The following is a 21042-nucleotide window of genomic DNA, read 5'->3' on the forward strand; positions in this document are numbered from 1 at the left end:
TCACAAGGCAAACTTGTGTAAACTCCCATAGTTTAGTCATCTTTTTCCATCTGTCATAGAATTTAAAAGTGATATTCAAAAACACAGGAAATTACTGTATATTCTAAGTGCTCTTGATTGGACTCATTGGCTGTTGTGAAAGATTCACATCTTTATAACCTCCCACATGATTCTTTGCAAGTACTTCTTTAATTGTGTTCTTCTAGCAGACATACTGTCTATACTGCTAGGAAATTCATTACTACTGTTTCACACCACTGTGAAATAACTTTATTACTGAGTATACTGGATTTTGTCTTCATAAAATAAGGATTGGTCCACTTCTTATGAATTGCATGGAAATGGGTGGACAATACAAGAGAACAAATACATTTGAGATCTTTAGCATAACTGTGGTATTCATTTAATAAAAAACATCTGAGATTTCATAGCAGTTTAACTGTCCATTGAAATGAATCATTCATTTTGATAACATTTACCCAAGTTTCTATATCTGGACATTGGTCTAAGTAACGTAAATCTGTGTCAGACTGGAGGGATGTATTAGCTGACCTATGCTGTCCCTTCCAGCCCTATATTTCTATGATTGTAAACTAAAAATTGCTTTTAGTTACACCACTGGATTTCCTCTTTATTTCAGGAAGCCAATGAGATTGCATAGGTGTAACTCAGTGCAGAATTTAGCCTGGTTTCTCCACTTAAAATATTGGGCTAGATTTACCAATACTAGTCTCTGCCTTTAGGTCATTCTGGTAACATAAATTAGCTGTAAACCCAGTTTAGCCAGATAGTTAAACCAGCTTTACAACTGCTTTGTATTGCCAGATTGGCACAAAGCAACCAGAATGTCTGGGTGAATCTATCATATTGGTTTAATTCTCCTTTTAAACACTCTAGTCTTCCTGTATCTTTGAACTTGTTCATTGTCTCTGCTGTGCAGAACTGGATCTTCCAATAAGTATGGCAACTAATAGCACCGCACTGACTAAAAGTTCAAGAGTTTGAATCAAAGGGAAATTTGGTAAGATGGAAAATATGGTAAAAGAGGAAAAGAAAGAAGAATGACCATGGGGTGATGAAACATAAGAACATAAGAGTGGCCATTCTGAGTCAGACCAATAGTCCATCTAGTCCAGTATCCTGTCTTCCACCAGTGGCTGTTTCAAAGAGAATGAACAGAACAGAGCAATTATCGAGTGATCCATCCCTTGTCATCCAGTCCCAGCTTCTTGCAGTCAGATGTTTAGGGCCACACGGGGCATGGGGTTGTGTTCCTGACCATCTTGGCTAATAGCCATCCACAGACCTATCCTCCATGAACTTTCTAACTCTTTTTTGAACCCTGTTATACTTTTAGCCTTCATGACATCTCCTGGCAACGAGGTCCACAGGTTGCCTGTGAGTTGTGTAAAGAAGTACTTCCTTTTGTTTGTTTTAAACTTGCTGCCTATTAATTTAATTGGGTGACCCCCTGGTTCTTGTGTTATGTGAAGGGGTAAATAACACTTCCCTCTTCACTTTTTCCGTAGATGAAAACAGCAGTTTCTCTCAATCTTTTGCTCTGGAGGGGATCATCTCTAGTGGTGAAAGCCTAGCTCAGCTTTCATGGCTCATTCAGCTTTTGCCCCCTCTGCTGAGACTGCCCTCCAGCTTACCAATTAGTGCCAGTTATGCTGGTGATTTCAGTGATATGGACACTTGTCCTCTGCCCATAATTAAATGCTCGCACTGCATGCACTTCAAACACCTAAACAACTTCCATTCTGACTATTTTTCCAAGTTATCCTCATAGAAGTTGTACAATGTAAACTCTTTAACAAATACAATAAGTATGAATGAAGCGCAATAGTGTTACTGTGTATGTTTTAGAAAAGAAGTGCAGTACTTTTTTCAGCTGAAATATACTATACCTTTCAGTGGGAAATGTATAATCTATTGGGAAGTGATCCTGGAGGTAAAACAGCACTTTTATTCTTATCAACAGTAAAATAGACATAGCAACAGAAACATCTTGTTCCGTTTCTATTTTCTGTTGTATTCTAAGACTTGAGATATAAGCATAGAATTGCCTCAATGCTTTATAATATTATATTCTATGAGTAAAGTATCTTTTGGTGCAGAAGAAAACAATTCCTCAATAGATAAGAAGTTCTGACCAGTTCTCTCAAGCAGATAGACTGGTATCAAGTTGGGGAAGATGCATTAAGCTCCACATAAAACGTAAAAGAGAAGGGAATGAATATGATCTTGAAAAGAATCAATTGTTGGAAACTTGTGCTAGGAACAAAGGTGCCTTTGGTACTGAATAGTCACAGGGAAAAGACCCTGTCTCCTTAATATAACTTAAAGCACTACAAAACAAAAATGAAACTACAAAACCCACTATGAATCTCTAAGCTGAAACTCACAACAATAGCTATTATATTTTTGACAGTTTACCCAGGTTGCTTCAGATATACTTCTCTTTTTCTCTTTAACATAACAATAGTTTGTCCCTTTGAAAAACAAATAGGAATGTTTAGTACACTGTTGAGTTCTACATATTTCCTTTCAGCACTTGTTATAGTTTGTAAAGAAGGGTCAGGGGACAGACATAAAGGAACACTTAAATTCACATTGCTGTTCTCAGAGAACGGATAAAATAACACCATCTTTGTATAAATTCTGATAGGTCTTAATTTTGTCCAACATTTAGACATACCAAGGTGGTAGGTGGCTTAGAAATACATTTTCTATACAGAGATAATTATAGAATTGTTTCAGATAATTCCACATTTCAACAGAGTGTAAACAAGACCCATAAATTAATGCCATGGCATTATGGCTTCATACATTGGATGCAGTTTTCTCAAATGGGCCTGACTGTGCAGAGTGCAGAATACAGTGGGACTTGATGGCATTCAGCACCTCACAAGTGGTCACCACTCTGCATGACTGGGCCCTAACAGAATACTGTAGTTTGCAACGTTTGGCCCAATTCTGTCCTTAGCTCTACCCGTACAATCCCAGATGTCAGCTCCTATGCCGCAAACAAATCTTTTACATTTGTCGGCATATCTTAAAATTCTGTTCCAAAGTGTTCTAAAAATGGACAGCTTAGACTTCTGTATTGGTCTGCATCTGTGGTAAAAGAACTGATTGTAATTTAAACCTTTTCAACAATGGAACAATTTGATTAAATGATATTTCCTTGGGGAGGGATTAGGGGACGAATCCAACAGCCATTAAAGATGTAAAATCAAAATGAATTTTGGTCATTTTAATAAATATATACCAAGGAAACCTCACTTTACTACAACAACACGTTAGCATACAAGAATCTAATATCTATGCTTAAAACATCAAATGTTTATCAAATACTGAAAAAAAGAGCAGATATTACTAGACTAACTGGGTATAATACAAGAAAATCAGCTTTTAAATAATTGGTCCTTGTGGACAAACGTTTAAATGATGATCCTACTCATACACTGTATGAATGAGATCTATATTTTATATTATTATTAATAATAAAAAAGCTTCCATCTTGGAGAAATCAGGCTTAATCAATATTTTCTCTATTTGTTGTTCGATTCCTGTTACAGTGATAACCCTTACAAACATGGCAGTTTTGTCTTAGATCACTAAATAATGGTTATCTCAGTTTTTTTAAAAAATTCCCTAGGAATTCAATATGCTTCCTGTAGGAAATACTGCAAATATTGAGGTAACTTTATTTAACTACATATCTAAAGCAGTTGGTGAGCTTCCAAGAATGACCAGTGGAGGTATTGATGAAAGATGCCCAATTTGTAATCTTGACTATGGGGTACACATATTACCTGCCATAATGAAAAATAACGGCAGAGGAGGATTAAGAGAGACTCTTTGGAATCCATGGCCTACATTCTAAGAGGAACCCAATGCAGCAGTGAATCAGAATCTGATTCTGCACTAATAAACTCCATAGATATGTCAATGACTTAAAAGAGTGCTGGTCTGTACACTTAAAGTGAAATTTATCCCTGTGCAGAGGCCATCACAGGTCTGGGCACTCCTTAAATCCCATTTACACCCAATTTGGAACTGGGCTGCTTCCGTTCACAGAGATGAATTTCACCCTTAGTGAACAATGGACAGCATGAGCACAGCTAATTGTTCCTAAGGCAAGAACCAACGAGAAAGCGCTATTGTTTGGATTCACAATGTCCCAGTCAGGAACAGGTAGCAATAAGATATCATCTATGGTTTGGATTTGGCTGGTATGCACAGCACATCCACAGTTGTTCAGGTGGGTGTGGAACCCAAAAATTAGATGGATCCAGGACCTAACATATTCTTAATCACCCCCTGAAAAATACAATGTGTATGTTTTTAAAAATGTGCATTTTAAAATGATGTACCTAAGTATGTCCAAATTTTTTGTCATTAATCATTGAAAGTTCAAGCCCTGTTTCTCCAAAATCATCTTTTTTAAAATTAAAACATTTATTTAAGATCAAATCATATCGCCACGTTATTGATTAACATTGTGCTTTTTGTTTTGTTTTAAATCAACAGCAAAAGTTATATAAAACCCCCACATGCTTTTGCAGTCTAAAAGAGAGAAATTATGCGAAACAGAATAAAGTATAAAGCATGCCATTGGTTCATGAACTTCATTATATGGAAGAATTAAAAAAAAAGGATCCTCAGCAACAGACAGTTGCCATAGAAATGCTCAAGCATCTAGTGCTTGTTTACAAGACACGTCTCTCTATTGTTTCTTAAATCCCTTCCTAAGGATAGCAAATCAAAAAGCAATCAAGCATCAAAAAGGAAGAATAGCGATGGTTGAATAAGAAGTTGAACTCAGTATTTCAAAGATTACAGGTTTCTAATACTATTGATCCATCCTGTTTTTCTCTGCTTAGGTTAATAAATCCCTGCTGTAGCTCAGATTTTATACTTAATTTTCACGCTGGCAAAAATTAAGATAAAAAGTAAGGCACCAAAAAAACCTGCCCTAGATAATAACAAACCACCATAAGCCTCATTAATTATTACAGCTGAGCTGAAAATGTGCAAGTGATTGAGCTGTAGGTGGTATTTCTGCTTAAGATCCCATAAATAGGTATTTCCTTACAATGCACCCTATCTTTGTCAGTTGTACAAACCTGTTAAATACGTGAATTTAACAGTGTCAGTATGAGAGTGTAGAAACTGTTTAATCCCAGTCCATAGTATCCGGTCTTTTGTCACAACAAATATTGTGTTACAAGAAGCAGAGCACCCTTGCTGGTAATATCAATCTGTTTACCAAACATCTAACTAATTGGTAAACATAATGGAGGTTCCTCTTAATTAATGGCAGACTCCATGTGGGAGGGCATATATAAAAGGGTATGTTTTCCCCATCTGGTTTATTGGTATTTTCAGTAACAAAAAGCTAAACGATAGTTGTAAGCAGTAATTCAACTGTGCTCTTTATGAAGTCTCCATCTTTATAACTAGCTCACTGATGCAGATCATACAGATGCTTTATGCAATCTGCTCTCCAGTCATTTAAAACTATCTGCAATGTCTGTGGCATGATTGTATCCGTTGTACAAAACTATAAAGAATCCATTCAAAATACAATTTTGATAGATAACATGCTGTGCATGCTCCAGAGTTACAGCCAAAGAGGTGGCTCATATTTTACTTCCTTTGCTGCAGCACATTTTATTACTTGGCAAAGATTCCTTTCCCCTTAAGGACTTTTTCCAAGATTCATTTATGTTGCTCTTGTCATTACATCCAGTCTCAAAATAATCATAAAATTTGCCTTTACATTCAAGAGCAAGGTCGCCTTTCATAGGTTCACAGTTTAGAGTGATACCATCTTGATCAGTTTTGTTACCTCCTTTCTCATCATTTAATTTTGCCTTTTCCTGATTACCATGAGACTCGGCATTAGTAATGAATATTTCGTTAGCAAGAACCTGGTCGTCACGCCTGTAAACAGGGGTGCTGCCGATGCCATAATCCACCTGGTGGGAACAACTTGGCAAAGATATAGGGGAGGAGGAGGAAGAGGAGGAGGAGGAAGAAGAGGAAGAAGAAGTCTCCCCATTAGTATTAACAGAGAAGGGTAAATTTAAATAGTGACTGCCACATTCTTGATAAAAGCAGCAAGTATGGAACTTTTCACACTCCTCTTTTGCCATCCGAAGACGTTTTCTATAAGGACAGTCTTGAGCCATAAACCACTCTTGCGATGAGGGACCACCAAAAGAGCAAGCAGAGAAGCACCAATTGTTTTGCATGACAATTTCTCCATGGATTCTCTTCATTAAATTGTTTATGAGGACGGATCTCCGTAGGTAGACTTCGGGATCATCGATAAATTTCAGTTTTTCCAAAGACATGTAAAGAATGTGTGCCCGCTCCTCAAAAACGGAAACTGTCTGAAAACGAAAGAGAAGAGGCAAAAAAAGGGGTTAGAGTGTTTTGCTTTATGCAATAAGAAGAATATTGAGCAGCCTATTGGCAGTATGTAAATCCAGCTAACATTTTGGATAGGCCAAATTTCCTCGGGGATCTCAGCTTGGCCTCTGAATTTGTGCACCCATGCATTTAGGGACCCTATTTTTCATGGCCAGAATGTCAGATGTGCACCCATACTGGGGAGACAAATAGCTAAGTGTTTGATATGTGTAGGCAAACATTATCTGCGTGCACAAATCCAGGTTTGACTGCCCCAACATTGAATGTGAAAAGCTGGCTCTTTAGTTGCATCCTGTGTAAACTGTAAAGCTACTGTGCAATTTCTCTGAAATGTTTTAGCTGATGTGGTTTTTTATGTGAATGGAGCAGGGAGCAGGCCCTATTCACTGTTGGGCTTCACCAAAGCCACCAGACTGAAGGGAGGCTTCCTCCTGCATGCCCTCCATACCAAAGGCCTGCTAAGGAGAGCAAGGCCAGCCAGTAACAACAGTGCAGATGGAATGAATGTCAGAACTGCCAATGAAATAGGCCTCCACAAGGAGGAGTCTCTATTAGTCAAAACGCTTTTACCACGCTATTGTGTGGAAAAATGTTGGCCGTGTGGTAAAAACAATCAAATATCACTGCAGCATCTGGAGTGCAGCTGTTGAGCTGAGTACTACACCCAACAATCCCTGGGTCTAGTGGGAACAAGGTCAGGAAACTAGAAGAGGCTGGGGAATTATGGAAAATTCTGGCCACAAGCACACAGATTTGCTCTCCCTTCTAGGCTCCTGCCAGGATTTCCTTCTCAGCATTGGCAGCATGGTCAGGTTACTGCTCCCAGGAGGCCATGGGCTCTGCTCTGTGACCTCTACAATGGGAATCAAAGTGCAGAGGGGTAGTGAATGTTACTCCCAGTAGTATTAACTAATTTCCATTTTTAGCACAGAATTTAATCTGCGTAGGAGTGAAGAAACACATCACACAGGCTGCTCTAATTCCCACCATCTGCAGGGGCAGCAAGTTATATGGGCCCATGGTGTCTGGACTCCAGCAAATTCAGGGCCCAGGGGCCCAGCTCCACCAATGTTCGGGGCTGGGTCTCCTCCCAGCCCTGGCTGCCACCCCAGCGCTTCCCCCGGAGTGTCCCCCGGCCCCGCCTGCCACCCCCACGCACCTCCCCAGAGCATCCCTGCCACTGCCGGCTACAAGGGAGTGGCGCTGGGGGCAGGATGAGGCGGCTGCTACACCTGCAGAGGGAGGAGGCCCATATCATCCCTCCCACCCCTGCCCCAGCAGGCAACTCCGAGTCGACTCGGGTGGGGACTTTCCTGGCTGGACGTCCTGAGCAGCAGCCTGTGGGCGCTTGGGTGAGTGTCAGGCCAGGGAGGGCCCCGGGTCTCCCCCTCCCCCAGAGCTCACTGCGGCTGGCAGGAAGAGGGCTGGGGGAGTCCTCCTCTCTGGCCCCCCACCCCAGTCCCAGGGCAGCCTGCCTGCTACACCCCAAACTCCTCATCCCCAACCCAGAGCCATGCCCCACACCCCCTCCTATACACCAACCCTCTGTCCCAGCCCAGAGCCCGCACCCAGCACCCCAGTGTTACACTTGCTTTAACTATTCTATAGACAGAGGGCTTCAATTTCCAGGACTGTCAAAGTGGTTCCTTTTACACGCACTAATTCAAACAGATTTTACAATAAAAGAATATATTGGGGGAAGGTTTATCTATATCTCAGCTATTAAATGTACAATGTAGCACTGCCAGAGAAATCAGCCATGATCCAGCAAGGGGCAAGGCAGGGAGCTCAGTACCTTGCAGGACTGAGCGCTTAATAAGCAGGAACATAAACAGTTTCCCATGAATTGCTAAACACCAATGTATGTGGTCACGTGTCAGATGTAATCTATAACCCCACCCAGGCCCCTTTCGAGAAAAAAAGATGCTGTCTGGGGTTTTAATTTGTTGTTTTGAATTAGGGTTTTTATTTTATAAGTAAGATTCAATTTTGGAGTAGAATATCCTCCCCTTTCCAATAATTCTGTTCCTGTGTAGGATTTACACACCCACCAGGGTATGCTGAGCCGAGCAATCCTGGAAAAAGAGTACTGAAAAAATGGGAGAGCCTGGAGCTTACTTTTGTTAAATTTACATTATGCATTTTTGGTGTGTAAGCTCTAGAGTAACCTCTGTAAACACAGTTTAACTGTTTTATGAATAAAACATGTGAGAAAAGTAAGTTATTCGGAGTGTTTATATTTACTGTTATTATAGCTGAACAAACCCTTTTGTTTCTTAAGCTATGTGATGACAATAATAAAATACAACCAAAAAAGTGTGAACTATTTGTTTCTATGCAAACAGCTGGATTATTCTCATCATTTGGGTGGAGTATGTCAACTTCTGGAAATGAGTCAAGCAAGTGTTACTAAGTATCTGAAATGCTCAGTACAAAAAAAGTCTATTAAAAAACATACTTTATGCGTACAGCTGCTGAGTGGTGGATGAAAATCCTCTTCTTCCACATATTTCCTTTTAAAGTATGTGATCTTGGATGTTGTTATAGGATTTGAAATTCCCCTGTAATGTGATCCTGTGGGTAATAGATCAGATATGACAAATGACATGTGGTTTGCCTGAAGTTCTCCAAACAAAATACTTTTCAATTCCTTTCTCACTACAGGATAAGTCTACCACGTTTGTTTATATATATTTGTAGTGATCACAAATAAACTTTTTACCTTACTAATAAATAACTTATGTGATGCAATAGCATGGGCAATTGAAAATAGACACTATAGACACATTCTGATAGACACTATAGGACATTAGTGCATTTGGCATACTTAGACATTCTCTGTATATTTTTCTTTAATAAAACTTTCATTCTGAATTTACAAGCAGTCCAACAAGTAGTGGCATTCTCCAGTGTATCATGTTCAGATTCCATGGACCGTGATTTACAGAAGAAATTTTATTTTACAGTTCCTAAATATATTCCATACACCTGGAAAAATATTTAGTAGCTTAAAATAATTTTTCAGAAGTTGATCGTTTTGTGTAAAGCCAGAAGTGGACATGTCAAATTACAACTGACTGTAGCATAGATCAGATCAACAAAAGGTAAGAGTCTGTTTCTACCTTTCATGAGAAAAAAGGTAACATATCTTCGGACAAATACATTTTATAGCATCACTCATCATTACTCAATAATTTATTAACTGGCACCCAGAATAGTTACAATCCAAATGTTTATAATATTTTATCTTCACAAAAATCTAAATAAAGATGGCCATGCTTGGACCCCCTTCTCTTCCCCCACCCCACACCAAAATAGACACCATCTCCATAGGAAGCCCAAGCCCTGTTTTGGCCAATACGAAATTTATTTATGACAAATGCCTTGTTATAATGACCAGTTACGTGCAGGGTTCCTTAAGATCCATAGACAAGAAATGACAACTAGCCAGAATGGCATGACTTTTATCCCTTTGGACAGTGACTGTAGTATAATATTTCCTGGGCACCAGTCCTCCAATCTACGCATATGCTTCCACAGATGAAATTGAAATGACTGTCCGTTTAGTGTAGCCATCTATTCCCCCCCCACACACACACACCCCACCCAGCCATTGCTTTAGGATGAATGAAGGCTTTGCCCGATAAATTGCTGCATGTGGAAGCTGGTTCGAGTGGATCCAGTTCTCTGCCAAAAAAGCACTGGCTTCTTGAATATAGTCAATACCACACTAATGACATTCATTTTGCCCAGAGTACTTTTCCCGTCAGGGGACTGACAGCCCACCCCCACCGTTTGGCCACTTGCTCAGCTGCCACAGAGAGGCAGGAGGGGAGCCATACCTGCCAGAGAATGACATGGTGCCCTGTCTCCCTGCTGCTGAGGATCCGAGGGGCTAGTCTTGCTGCCACAGTGCGACCCCCACAGGGTCTGGTACTCTGCGATCTCGGCCGCTCCTCCCGAGACAATGGGCTCGCAGAATCTCTGCATGGACAGCACCAGAGTCATTGCTGAGCGCCCGAGACCTGCAAGCAGAACACAACAGCCCGGTCAGCCCGAGCAGCCCGGGGCATGGGCGAGTCCCCCGGCACCGCGGAGGGGGAGCACGGCTTTCCAGGAGGGACCGTCACTGCTTCGCCATCCTCTTCTTTCCCCCCACTTCGTCCTGCCCTCCCGCCACTGCCTAGCCGCTTGCTCTCTCGCCGCGTAATAACGCAGCCCCCAAACTCTCTTGCTCGCACCAGTGTAGGCTCTATCTTGCTGCAGCGGGTACGTCTCTTTCTCCGGCTCTCTCTAGTCCATTGCTTATTGTTCTCCGACTCCCCTCCCCCCGGGCTCCGTTGATCCAGGTGCCTTTTAAAATTACATTTTTCATCCTTTAGCGGGGAAAAAAACAACCCTCTACTAAAAAGAGGGACCAGATCACACGCGTCGAGGATCCCTCCCTCCCCTCCCCGAGATCCCCCCATGCACCGATCCTTCCCTCCCACCCCCTTCCATGGAAATAAATCAAACGAGCAGATCCAAACGATGCTCACAGATTGTATGTAACGAATCAGTTCAATTCGCTTCCCATGCTCTCCTTCTCAGCAGCCCGGCCTCGGCAGCCACATCGCGCGCGGGCGCGTGTGTGTGTTGTGTGTGTGTGTGTGTTGTGTGTGTGTGTGTCTGTGTCTGTGTGTGTGTGTTGTGTGTGTGTCTGTGTGTGTGTGTGTCTGTGTGTGTTGTGTGTGTGTGTGTGTGTGTGTGGTGGGTTTGTTTTCTGCTCCCCTGCTCCCAAGCGAAAGACACAGAAGAGACTTAGGTAGTTGTTTCCACTAGCCCCGATCGGACTGAACTGGATCTGCCTCCAGTCAAAACACTGTGAGATGAAGACAGAAAATTGGCTCCCGTTTCAAGCCGTGAGTTGCAGTCCCACAGGAGCCAAGCACAACAGCAGCGAAGCAGGCAGAATATTAAGCAGGAGCCGGGACTCCAGGGCCAGCGCCAGGCAGCGATCTGCCTCCCAGTGCAAACGCGAAGCGAGGGAGCAAACTTCCTGAAAGGGGCAACAGCTCAGCTCACTTTCCCCAGTTCACCTACTTCTTGGCACAGGAGTACAGAACAATGCACTGAGACGCAGCCTGGCCCCTCCCCCTCCTCCTCTCTCCAAGAAACTGGAATTTAGTTTTCTCCTCCTGCGTGTCTCAGGTCGGTGCTACTGCAGGAAGACAAGGACCCAAGGGGAGGCCGGTGGGGAATGGGGAGAGGGCGGGATGTGGTCCCAGCAATTCAAAGTGCGAGCAATTAAACTCTGCCTGGCTGGAGAAAGATATCAGAAGCAGCAGAAGTGAGCGATTAAGAAAAACAAATCGTCAACATCTGTCAGATACCTTAAGAACGCATCCGGAGTGCCACTTTCTTCAGAAATGGGCGAGTGTTGGCTTGCTGGATAACACTGTGGCTCGATCCTGTAGCCCTTACTCAAGCAGCAAATGTACATTCACTTCACATTGAATAGTGGGAGTCAGGTGGGGTTTCAACTAAAGTCTCTGGGAGTTTTGGCTGAGGAAGGACTACAGAATTCAACCGTAAATGTGCAATTTCAACTTCCCGCTATGAAACCAAATTATTATGTGGCTTGGAACTCCCTCCGGCACGTAGAAACACAACATACAGAATACTTTCAGTCCGTATTCTCATTGGTAGCATATTAGTTAAGCCTTTCTTTTTCCTGGAGAAAGAAACAATGCCCCCGCGGGGAATTATGGCCCACGACCTACCAGCCTCGTCGATTATATTATAGCTGTTAGTTACTCTATCTTATGTATTTACCATTAGAGAGCCCCCACATGGCCAGAGTAAGAGTAGTTCAGTCTCACCCAGGACTGAGAACCAGCTAAAAATCAAATGTATGCTACCGAAAAAGATTATGCTGTCATTGGAAAGCACCCATGAACTGATCTACTCATTAATCTGCCCTGAGCAGTCACTCACAGTTAGACATCAGTCTCCTGATGCTGGCACCATGTCAAGACTTAGCATTTGTCCTTAGAGAAAAGAGGTTGGAAGAAACCCTCTGCTGCTTTGGAGAAGTCAGGATTTCTTTGCATTTAATAACGTCTTATAAATCAGCATCTCTCGCAGATGCCTTTTTCTGACAGATGTTTTTATTAGCATAAAATTTGGAATCAAAGTTTTCAGTCCTGCTTTTTTTTAAACAATATTTCATTTCAAAGGGGTCTTTCTGTGTTTGAGCACAAACACATAGACAGCACACATGGAAAGAAGAACGGGCTGGGATGCTTTCTGCGCAGTTCTCAGAGTAGAAACAGATTAATCTTGGAAAAATACAATTTTGCAGACTGTTTTTAAAGTAAATTAACTGTGCCTGCTATTTAGAACATATAAAATTAATAGAGGGAAGTTGGTTTAACTTTTATATACAGCTACTGTCCATGAACAAAATCTGTTCTCTGTAACATTTTATAACATAATAAAAACATAAATAATCATCCATAGCATTTAATCTGTTGATCTCAAAGTACTTTACAAAGGTAAGTGTCCCTATCCCCAATTTTGCAGCAGAGAAACTAGTTTACATGCATAGAGGTTGAAGCCCAACATTTCAAAAGGGGCCTCTAATTTGGGGTGCCCTTACTTCCCACAAGTCCACTTGTCTTAAAAGAGAGTTTCGGGTACTCAGCACCTCTGAAAATCAGGCTCCAGGGGTCTAAAGTTGGATCCCAAATCAAAGGTAATTTCTGAAGAAAAAAAAAAAGTTTCTAAGCACCACTTTCTGCCATGTTTACTCAAGATAAATAACACCTGACTGCCCACATAAGGACTTCAATGTGACTGCTTGCAGGTTAGGATACTATTCATCATGATTAAGGGTGACAGGATTTAGTCCAAGTGTTTTACCAGTCGGACAGCAAATCAGTGGCACAACGAGAAATAGAACCCAGGTCCCATTGTCTCCTAGTCACATTCGGAATCCATTTACACTACATTATTGTATGCAATATCTGGATTCAATCCAATTCGCATTTATTTCATTGAGACTTTTCAGAACAACATATGAATGGTGAGCTTCCATTAACGCGACTGGATATAAAAGGATAAAATATGTATACTGAGTGCACAGTACAGTCACTGTACAAAACTGCAGCAAAAGGTTGACATTTAGGGCTGAATTCAAATATTTTTAAATCCATTTTGGAGCCTTGTGTGGGCTTCAGTGGCAGTTTTTACTGAACCCAGCCCTTCATCCGTAGGCTACCACAACTTTTCCACGTTGTCAGCCAAATGCATGCAGCAGTAGGACACCCTGAGGCACCTACAGCAGCCTGAAGGTTAAAATGCCAAACTGTTTCTGCACGCAGTTTTATACCGTAAGACTACTATACATTGCTACTCGATTCCATTTGCTAGGATTCTCACTCACTATGCCTTCAGATTCATTATGATGTTAATGAGAGAACTCTAATGATGCCATTCACTTTACAACAAGTCTGATGCAATGTCAATGAAAAGGGCTCTTTGTACAGTTCTGGAATGCCTCTAAAAACAGAAGTTACATTTAAAATGCTTGTTACAATAATGCTGCAGGGTCTCGCTCAGATCAATAAAGACAAAACGAAATAGACTTCCAGTGGCTACTCCATTCTTAACTCCTGAGCTCGTACTGCTCAGGTCTCACTATTTACCATATATTCTAGCAATCCCAAAGTATAAAGGCAAAAAGAAAAGGAGTACTTGTGGCACCTTCGAGACTAACCAATTTATTTGAGCATGAGCTTTCCTGAGCTACAGCTCACTTCATCGGATGCATGCCGTGGAAACTGTAGGAGACTTTATATATACACAGAGAATATGAAAAAATACCTCCTCCCACCCCACTGTCCAGCTGGTAATAGATTATCTAAAGTGATCAAAGGCATGATTTAAGGACAGGAGGGCTTTCTAAACACTGTATCGCCTTGCTTTTCCTAGCTGGATTAAACAATTGTTGAGCCATGTACTTAGGAAATAAATTTGCCCAAATGTTCTGGCTGTACCTGGTTAATATTTACATCGCTGTGGCACCCAAAAGCCCTATTGTGCTGGGCACTGTCCAACCATCTGCAAACCACAGTCCCTGCCCAAGGGAGTTTACAATCTCAGAAAACAAGTGCCAGACAAAGGGTGGGGGAAGAGAAATACAGTCAAATATATGCTATGTTTATATATACATTTACAAAAACTAGAAATAGTGTAAACGAGTCCCTCCCCTCTTCAGCCTCGCCATTATGAATTGGCTGCTTTTTTGTAGGCAGCAGAGGGGGGCATTGGGGAGAGGCTGAAGGAGGAAATGGAAGTGCCCTTACAGCTCAGGCAGGGAGGGCTTTCCATGTGTAATGGCAAGATGGGATGCTCATGTGAGAAGTTGGCACATGGGTAAAGCAATGCCGGCGTCATGGCTGGCGTGGGGGAGGGACGACACCACACGAGAGGAGTGGGTTGGCAGGGGGCAGCAGAGTTGGGAAGGTCTTTGAAGGTGAAGCAAAGAAGCTTGAACTGGATGCAGGGAAAGAAGAAGGAGACAGTGGAGGGATTCCCTGTGGTCAGGACAGTGAGCAAGGGAGATGATCCCTCAGCAGCTGTGTTTGAGCAGCTCAGACTGGAAGGATGTGGGTGTATGTCTGGACGGAAGCTACAGTAAGGAAGATGGGAGATGCTCAAGGCCTGGAGGACACAGCATGATGAGGATGGGTATTAGGAACGTCATGGCTGCAGCAGGAGCAAGATTTGTCCATAGCCTAGATGCAGCAAGAGAAAGGGAGGAGTCAAAGAAGATCCCTACGTTAAGGGTTTGGGTGACAGGGAGAATGGTTATGTTAGCCCCAATGACCGAAAATGAGTCCAGCGCCCAGGGTTTGGTCATGTTAAGTTTGGTAACAGCGAGACTTCCAGGAGGAGAGAGCAGAGACACAAGTCAAGATGTGGGATTGCATTGGGTGGGAGAGGGGGACACATCAGAGTGGGAAGGAATTTCTGTCGTACCTGCTCCTTCTTTGTGATTATTAAATAATATTAATATATAGTAGCATCACAAATGTACCGTGTTTTATACATACAGATTCAGAGCTGGTCCCTACACTGGCCAGCTTTCTGTCAAACAAACAAACAAAAAGGCACTAGGCAAAGTACTTGACAAGGGTTAAGGTGTGGGGATTATTAATGAAGAGGAGTAAGCAGGAGTTGACTGAAGAGGTTAGTTTGAAAGAGAAGAGAGAAGATGCTTCACAGATCAGAAGGGAGACTGTTTCAGACAGAGGCAGCCTGCTAGAAGGTATGGAACAGAGTGTGGAACAAAAAGGTAAAGGGAGAAATAAAGTGAAAGGGGGGGAAAGTGCAAGGAGGAGAAGGGGAAGAAGGAGAAAATGAAACTAGGAATGTAGATGGGAACAAAATCATTCAGGGCCTTGCAGATGTGTGATTTTCCATTCATTCATATGCATGCTGCACTGGAAATGTAGATAAAAGCTACTGGGCATACATATGCATGTGCCAACAGCAGTGACAGAGTTAAGTCAGGTCTGAAATACCTAGACTGCCAGAACAACAGATCTACACGCCAACAGGGTCAATTCATCTCTTCATCCCTCTGAGGTAGATAAACTACAGACCTGCCAAGTCTAGTGTTTTTCCCTGTCGTTTTTGGCCCTTAATTCAGGGAAACTCAAGCAATCCACTATTTTTTTTCTGATGCCAGACTCCCAGCTCAGTGCGGGGGGAATTCACATGAAATCAGAGAATGATTTGTGTGTTTTAAGAAATAGCTCTGGCATGAAAATGCTTGTAAATCATCATCTGCTTCCTTGATTTCTCTCCTAATTTAGATTATCCAAATCCAGATGCTCCAGCCTCTCTCACAAAACCTAATTCTAAGAATATTTTCTCCCATCTTTTTCAAAGGACGCGTGCCTCAGATTTTTCATTTAATTCCCTTCCTCCTGGAATTTTCCTATGGCAACTTCTTGGGGCTACATTTTTGGGGTTTCTTGGGGCTATTGAGTTGTTCCCTGAGTTTAGACAGCAAACGGTTCCATAGGAGAAAAAATGCACTTTCTGGATTTTTGATTTTTCAGTGTATGACCTTAAGATCTTATTACCACTTATTTTCAGAAGCCAGAACACAACTGTTTTAAATGTTTTGACTTCCTGCATTTCCCTTTGATATTTTGGGATTAATTAAGTAGTATTAACAGATACTCCTCCCCATCTGTTTTCTTACTACTTGTCACCATTAAAGAGAAGAAGAATGGCAAGGACAGCTTTTTAAATTATTTAATTATTGGGATTTAAATAGAGTATATTGCACCTCTCAGGTGCTCCCTCCAATTGTGTGTAAATATCTTGCCACTGGGGTTCATTACAGCTAAACTTTAAAATGGGAAGGCATCTGTTTATGATGGTCTGTACCTGGACTTATGTAAATATATGACAATGTATGCAAATTTGTGATTTTTTTTTGTCAGAGGATTTTTCTTCAGACAGCGCCCAGTCAACCCGTGGAACTCCTTGCCAGAGGATGTTGTGAAGGCCAAGACCATAACAGCGTTCAAAAAAGAACTAGATAAATTCATGGAGGATAGGTCCCTCAATGGCTATTAGGCAGAATGGGCAGGAATGGTGTCCCTAGCCTCTGTTTGCCAGAAGCTGGGAATGACAGACAAGGGATGGATCACTTGATGATTACCTGTTCTGTTCATTCCCTGTGGGGCACCTGGCACTGGCCACTGTCAGAAGACAGAATACTGGACTAGATGGACCTTTGGTCTGACCCAGTAGGGCCATTCTTATGGTCTTATGATTTTAGCAGGTGTGAAACCAGATTCCATGAAGTCTATTATATACTTTTTTCCCAGATGAGCCCTTAAAAACCAGGGTCCTGCCTGTTCTATGGGAACAGTAAGATTCCATGGTACTTTGTTAAAAATAAGAATAGATGTTTCTTCCAGTGTTCTCAGCCAAAATGTCCACTGTCCTCTGCCATATGCCTCACCACCACCCCACTGGTGGCTGCGTGATTCTTCCAGGTCTATAGAACCCCTGCCTGCCTCCACTGAAGTCCAGGGGAGTTTACTTTGCAAAACACTTTGGGATCCTGGGTGATGAAAGACGCTCCCGTTACTGGAAACTATAATAAATGTTATTTTAACATAAGGTGTTTTTTTTTGTAATTAGTATTTCTAATTAGTTATCCTTTGTAAAGTCTGTTGTAGCTGGAAAAGTGCTAGACATTAATTATTATTATTATTATTACTGAAGTAACAGAAAGAAAAGGGGTCAAGCAAGTCTGGCTGGGTTGACAAAGCGAAGCAGTTTAATATCACAGAATTCCAAAATCACAATGCCGTTCTCTTTATTTCTTTAAAGATGCACCAATTAAAATTGCTTTCCCAGTTCGCTTTTCACTCCAGTGCAGCGGTACACGAATGTCGCTGGCACCATAAATTAGATGTTTTATGGAATTAATTATATTGCCTTCTTCGCTTTTGTCCGCTGAAGAAAGTAAACAAAAACAAAAAAAGTGTTTTGGAACAAAGAGCAAGTTGTCTGCCACTGTACTGTGTGCTACTTTCCATGAAGAATAAGAGCTATTATTATTCTTTTACAAGTTTCCTTCTAAGGGAAATAAACACCAAAGGTAGGATTCCAAGGAAATGACTCACAAATATTGGCAACAGGCTTCGAAAATTGGATCCAGTCTTCGCAAAAGAATACTAACCCTTCTTATTTCAAAATAAACGTTTCAAATAGGAGATGAACATCAGCTGTGTGTGTGTAAGGAAATGGAGACAGGAACAGAACCCATTTTTCATGTCTCCCCCGCCTCCCCCTGGGGCATGGCTTCTGATGCCATTTTTAGCTGAAAGCTGGAAATTTTTAATGATTGACTGAGTCATCCTCGGGGGGGGGGGGAAATGAGACTGAAGCTCACCTTCTTGCAACGTGTCATATATGAACACCTCCGACAAGTATTGCGGGATGGAGAGAGGGGTGCACAGTGGAATCGCTCTAAGTAGCATCCATCCAGCGCTCAATACCTACCTCCGCGTGCGGTGAGTCAAGGGGAGAGCCTGGAGTCTCCGATTTGCCTTTCCTGCCTGCTTTTAAGTCGGAGCCTTAATACTCCTGTTACACATTTTTGCTTTTTGTGTGAAATTCCCCGGGCAGTGTCTGAAGGGTGACAGGCTGGACCAATGGCTGGTGTAACTGCACAGCTGTATTTTAGAGCCTCAGAAGCGCTCTTCCCCCGAGATCTAGGTGCCTGTGTCCCCCCCTTCCCCCTCCCCCCAAGCCGCCGAGGGGCTGGGCTGTGATCAGAGAGTGGCCCGAGCTGTGCAGGGCTCCGTGGAGTCTCCCCTGCACGCGGCGCTCGCTCAGAGCCTGGTTCTGCTGAAATGCAACGACCTGCCGGGGCTGCACGATGAGGAGCTGGCAGGTCCCGCCCAGGTGGATGCCGAGCGCCCCCCAGACAAAGCCAGCCGCGGGAGGGAGGCAGAGGATGCCCCCAGCTCGGCGGGGCGCTGGGAGGGAGCCAGGCTCGCGCGCCTTTCCCCTCCCCCGGCTGCCCCTTGCAGCCGGTCTGCGGCCGGCGCGCCCGCCCCCGGGAGCTCGCCAGGCGCCGCGCGCCGTCCCCGCGCCCTGCTTACCCGCGCGGCCCGCCGGGCAGAGGCGGCGGCGGCGGCTCCCTCCCGCAGGATCCCGACGGCCGCGAGGCGGGCCCCTGAGTGCCCTCCGTTGCGTGCGCCGCCCCCCGCGGCCGGCGGCTGCAGGCGGAGCGGCCAGGAGCGCGCGGAGCCCGGCAGCCCAGCTCGGCGCTGCCCGGGGGCCCCCAGGGCGGCAGCGGGGCCGTGACACGCAGGGCAGGGAGCCGGGCGAGGGCGAGGGGCCCGCAGCCTCCCCCCCGCCCCCGCCCCCGCCAGCAGGGGGCGCCCGCACGGGCTGCCTCGCCCCTTGCCGGAGTGCGGCCCGCCCGCCTCCCTGCCCCGCGCGCGGGCTTCGCGGGCAGCCTGGCCCCCGGGCGCGAGGGTGGAGAGGGAGACGTGGGGCCCAGCCCCGCGCGCTTGGCAGGTGCAGTTCAGCGCTGGACTGGTTGGGGCGGGGAGTGGCCGTGTTCGTACAGCGGGGCGGCAAATAATGGTGAGTCAAGCTGGAAATCTTGGTGTTGCTGGAAGTTAAATTGCAACTGGGGGGGGACGGGCCCCAAGGGGAGAGGGAATCGAACCAAAGCTTCCTAAAGACACAACTTGGCCCCTTTCAGAAACCATTTCATGAGGAGACAAGGCGCAGGGTGGCAAGACTTTGCAAGTAAAACAATGATTTAGCCTTAGTTTTTAAATAAATAATCCATGCACACTACCCTCAGCTTAATCTATAGCAGGGAGGTAACTCCCACTGGGTTAGGTACATTGCTACATATTCCTTTTGACTTCAAGAGCTCACAGACAGAGATCTCGCTACCAAAGCAGGGGTTACAGCACACAAATAAGTGGCTATAGTATTTCTTCATGAATATTATTTATTATTTGTATTTCTGTAGCACCTAGGAGCCTAAGTCCTGGGCCAGGATGCCACTGTGTTAGGTGAATGTACAAGCAGAGAACAAAAAGATGGACACTGTTACTGGTACTGTTGCTTACTACTTTTGTAAGTAGTACATCTATAAATCTCAAAGTGATTTACAAAAGAGGGTAAGTACCATTCTCCTACTTTCATAGAATGAGGGAAATTAAGAGTAGTGAGTTTTTAAGTGCCTGGTTTTTTTACCCATTAAAGTCACTGATAAAATGCCTACCCACTGAGTTCAGCTTTGCAGAGTCAGTCACCAAGTGACTTAACCAAGATCACAAAGTTACTACAGGTTTCAGAGTAACAGCCGTGTTAGTCTGTATTCGCAAAAAGAAAAGGAGTACTTGTGGCACCTTAGAGACTAACCAATTTATTTGAGCATAAGCTTTCGTGAGCTACAGCTCACTTCATCGGATGCATACTGTGGAAACTGCAGAAGACATTATATACACAGAGACCATGAAACAAATGGTCTCTGTGTATATAATGTCTTCTGCAGTTTCCACAGTATGCATCCGATGAAGTGAGCAGTTTCCACAGTATGCATCCAATGAAGTGAGCGGTAGCTCACGAAAGCTTATGCTCAAATAAATTGGTTAGTCTCTAAGGTGCCACAAGTACTTCTTTTCTTTTAAAGTTACTACAGTTTCAGATGTGTAAAAGGCAACACTTCTCTAAAGCACCAAGACTCATTTTTCTTCTTAACCAGGTACCCCAGGAATCAGGAATACAGATCTTGAAAAAGTCAGACTGAGCAAAATCAAGGTAGAATTTCTAAAATTGTCTGATTTGCATACTTATTTCTCAGATGTTTAAAATATAGTATCATAAATGAGTTTTCTACACCACTTGTAATGCACACATTCTAAAATGTTGGTGCACTCTCATGTTGATAAGTGGTTTTATTTTTTCTTAATGCAAATACAGTTAATTAGATAAAAGTAACAAAATTTGATAAGTTAAAATAATTTGTTTTGTATCATAGAATCATAG

The 21042-nt window shown here is 43.3% G+C and overlaps 1 protein-coding gene across 3 annotated transcripts; it reads right to left on the reverse strand.

Moving 5' to 3' along the window:
- Positions 1-387: 387 nt before the first annotated feature.
- Positions 388-19278, reverse strand: SERTAD4 (SERTA domain containing 4). 3 transcript variants are annotated; one of them, XM_084623768.1, is made up of 4 exons: positions 19131-19278; positions 10290-10472; positions 8906-9021; positions 388-6407 (listed from the first exon to the last, which is right to left on the reverse strand). In XM_084623768.1, the coding sequence occupies exons 2-4, from the start codon at positions 10453-10455 to the stop codon at positions 5652-5654; spliced, it is 1038 nt and encodes a 345-aa protein (XP_084479894.1). In that variant the 5' UTR covers positions 10456-10472; positions 19131-19278; the 3' UTR covers positions 388-5651. The 3 variants fall into 3 exon arrangements, with proteins under 3 accessions (XP_084479894.1, XP_084479893.1, XP_084479895.1); XM_084623767.1 differs by lacking the exon at positions 19131-19278 and adding an exon at positions 10986-11538; XM_084623769.1 differs by lacking the exon at positions 19131-19278 and adding an exon at positions 10689-10783.
- Positions 19279-21042: the final 1764 nt, after the last annotated feature.

Source organism: Lepidochelys olivacea (assembly GCF_965140295.1).
Source record: "Lepidochelys olivacea isolate rLepOli2 genome assembly, chromosome: 3".
NCBI lineage: Eukaryota > Metazoa > Chordata > Testudines > Cheloniidae > Lepidochelys > Lepidochelys olivacea.